General features: G+C 34.6%; 1 protein-coding gene across 1 annotated transcript; it reads left to right on the forward strand.

Moving 5' to 3' along the window:
- Nucleotides 1–1,342: 1,342 nt before the first annotated feature.
- Nucleotides 1,343–2,874, forward strand: LOC114393238 (ethylene-responsive transcription factor ERF086-like). The gene has a single exon (XM_028354511.1). The coding sequence runs from the start codon at nt 1,558–1,560 to the stop codon at nt 2,620–2,622; it is 1,065 nt and encodes a 354-aa protein (XP_028210312.1). The 5' UTR covers nt 1,343–1,557; the 3' UTR covers nt 2,623–2,874.
- Nucleotides 2,875–3,609: the final 735 nt, after the last annotated feature.

Genomic DNA, 3,609 nt, shown 5'->3' on the forward strand with positions numbered 1-3,609 from the left:
ACCTGCGGGTGTCCAAATTCTAGTGCAGTAAAAGAAATCTGATCTACACTTTTATCTAAGAGAGATTTAGTTTACCAGGCTGAACCACATAATCATAACAGGGCACTAAGCTAAGACCATGGTCAACTGCTATGATCAGTTTGGCACAAATAAACTCTTGTACTAGAATTAAAAATTCTACAATTGATTACCGAAAATTAAAAAATATAGGAAAATCTACTATTGATATGTGAAGCATGTGTAGAACAAACAAAGTTAAGAGTTTGTCTAGTGGGCCCTTCAAAAGGGAACTTTTTATTTTTGTACTCCAGTGTGGGGTTGTTTCCATGACACAAGACAGGGAAGGCTCATACAATATACAATTGTTGGATAATTTTTGTGTGTAGTTAGAGATGATTTTAACTGCTCCCTTTGAAAATCATGAAGCAAACAAGAACTTCCGATGTAATTGGTTGATTATTTTGCATAAAACGCGGATTCACATGTGCATAATACATGCAGCTAGTGAATGTCATGCTAAGATTGTACCTCCAAATTCAAATGTTTGAGACTCTCTAGGAGTGTGCAGACAAAACCACGCAGTTGTTTTTCTTTTTCTGGTTTTGTCAGGGATTGATTCCAGCATAATAAGATTTCATTTACACCAATCATTCAATCATCCAGGAAAGTTCTCCAAAAACAGCAGTATTATTATCTCAAAAAACAAACCTTATAGGTCAATATCTAACAGGCCTAGAGAAAAAAACTGAGGTAGAAGTTTTATGTTAGATTTCTTTGTACATAAATTAACAATAAAAATAGTACTAATTTATAGGGCAATCTTTACTTTTTTGGGCATTAGTGTGTCCTTTTTTTCTTTATTTTTTCCTTGTATTGGAAATAGCACAATAGAGCATACCAGGTCAATTTCAGGTAGTTAGTTGATTAGCTGGGCCTTTACACGTGAACTGATATGCATAGAGATTTAATTTTTTTTTTATCAAATCCCAATAGCATGGACCTGATGTAATAATTACCTCACTAACTTTTACATTATTCAACACCAATGTAATTTGATCTACTACTATTTTTCCAACTCATTCTTCTATGTATGTCTGTGCTTATTATTACTAAGAAACAGAAAACACATTTTAGACTGTCTTTGGAACTAGAAAGAAAGTGACTGTTGCAAGGAAATAAGATCTCAAAAGTGCAGTGTGTAGAGCCCCATTTAAAGTACTTGACAAGTGAAGGGGAATCTTTATTTTCACTGTTTAGTCTTGAGCCTCAACTAAATGGGATGGAGAACTAGAGGTTTAATAGAAATAAGAAAAAGAAAGGTTTTAAAAAAGTAGGTGGAAAGGAGAGGATGGTCTCCAAAGAATGACATCTGCAAAATGTCCTTTTTTCTTCCTTCCATGATCAAGCCACAGTCTTTAAAAGACTTCTCCCATTCATCATATCATAACATAATCACATAACCTTCACTGCTCCTAAGTCTCATTCTGTTCATTTGGCACACTATTTAACTCACATTTCCTCAGCTCATTTTCACTCACTCCAAATTTTCTTATAGCCATGTCAACCTCGAGAACCTCATCAGATACAGCCTTCAAAGGATATGACCCGAGCCAAACTCAAATGTGTCTGTCTCTCCTTCAACGCAACACATCTCCTTGTGGTGAGAGAAGAGGTAGAAGGAAGCAAGCAGAACCAGGGAGGTTCCTTGGTGTTAGGAGGCGCCCTTGGGGTCGATATGCTGCTGAAATTAGAGACCCCACAACCAAAGAGAGGCATTGGCTTGGCACATTTGACACTGCTCAAGAAGCAGCTCTTGCTTATGACAGAGCTGCTCTGTCCATGAAAGGAAGCCAAGCTAGAACCAACTTTGTTTACTCTGACAACATCAACTTCCACACTCTCCAGCTTTCTCCTATGAATGTTCAAGTTCAACCTCTCTTGCCAGCTTCACAGACGTTCTTCACCAACACCACCACCACCACCACTCAGACCAAAACACCAACCAACCAAAATAGCCTCTCTCAGATTATTCACAGTGCTTCAAACTGTGGAAACCCCTCCCCATTGAACAATGACATGTGTGTTGAAACCACATATGGGTCAGCTCAGGATGACAATTTCTTCTTTTCTAGTGATTCTAACTCGGGCTATCTGGAATGCATAGTTCCTGATAACTGCTTCAGACCTGCTTCATCCAGTTCCAACAGTTCAAACTCCAGAAAGAGCAATGTGAATGATCAAAAGACTAACACAAGCTCCATGGAGAGTACTAATCATCATCATCATCATCAGTTCTCACATGTTGATCACATGACTTCGTTCTCTCAAGAAGAAGGCATTAATGAAATGGCACCAAGGGCCTCTTATAACTTATCAGATTTTTGTTATCAAAGTGAAGTGAGTCAAGGATCATGGGATTGGAATTGCAGTGAACTTTCAGCTATATTTAAGAACCCAATGAGGGTGGAAAATGGGTGCATGGATGATGCATTGTACCCAATAAATGATAGTCCTACTAGTCCAAGCTATGGGCTAATGAATGAGGCTGGTTCTTCTTCTACAACCTGTTCTCCATCACTTCCACCCTTTGGGGACGTAGACTTGGGATACCCACTCTTCTGAGGTGCATTTATCAAGGAGTGCCCTTCTTGTGTACTTGCATTGCATGCACTTGTACGTTTTTCTTTTTTTATTTTTCCTTGTAACTTGGGTCTAGCAACCCTTTTTTCCTTCTTCTAATGATGTAATTACTAAATTGCACACATCATGGGGTGACTGAGTGAGCTCTTTAGGTTTTGAGATGTTGAAAAAAAGCTCCACTACCAGCTCTCACTTTCAAATCAATGGAAAGCCTTTTCTGTGATGCTCTCTGGCTTTCCCCGTTATTCTTATTTAGGTTTAATTGTACTTTTATACACTATATTTTTATTTTACTTATGATTTTCGTTTTTTAGACTTTTTTTAGGTAAAGACAAATCTATATTTCATGAAAAATGATTTTACTGAGTCAGTTAAGATTATTAGAGTAACAAAGTCTAATATAATTGGATACATATAACTCAAATTTAAAATTATTGATTAAACCGAAACAAATTTATATTAATTGATGAGTATATTATTAGGTGTTTCCTTAGCTTTAATAACCAACATATAATTTTTTAAGTTGTTCAAATTTAATTCTTTTCCTTAAAATTTCATCCAATAATTAACAAAAATATAACATGAGTGTAATGTATCATTGATTTTGTATAAATTAAAAACAAAATATATTAAATATTTAAATAAAAGTAAAATTAAAATATTATAAATCTAACAAAATCCATTATATATATATATATATATATATATATATATATACATATATATATATTACAAATCTATTCATAATATGGATTACTTCCGTAATATTTCTGTTTATTATTGGATAAAATTTTGAGGTTGGTGGCTTAATTAAAAAAAAAAATAGAAAGACACAATGCGAGCAATTCAAAATAAAAAGCTAAAATGATACTGGAGAATAAAATATAAAGATGAAAAGTACAAATAAACTTATTATTTATATGTATGCATATTGATGGCATGATTTTATCCTTCTTTTCGGCTAGTTGC

Source organism: Glycine soja, chromosome 17 (assembly GCF_004193775.1).
Source record: "Glycine soja cultivar W05 chromosome 17, ASM419377v2, whole genome shotgun sequence".
Classification (NCBI taxonomy): domain Eukaryota; kingdom Viridiplantae; phylum Streptophyta; class Magnoliopsida; order Fabales; family Fabaceae; genus Glycine; species Glycine soja.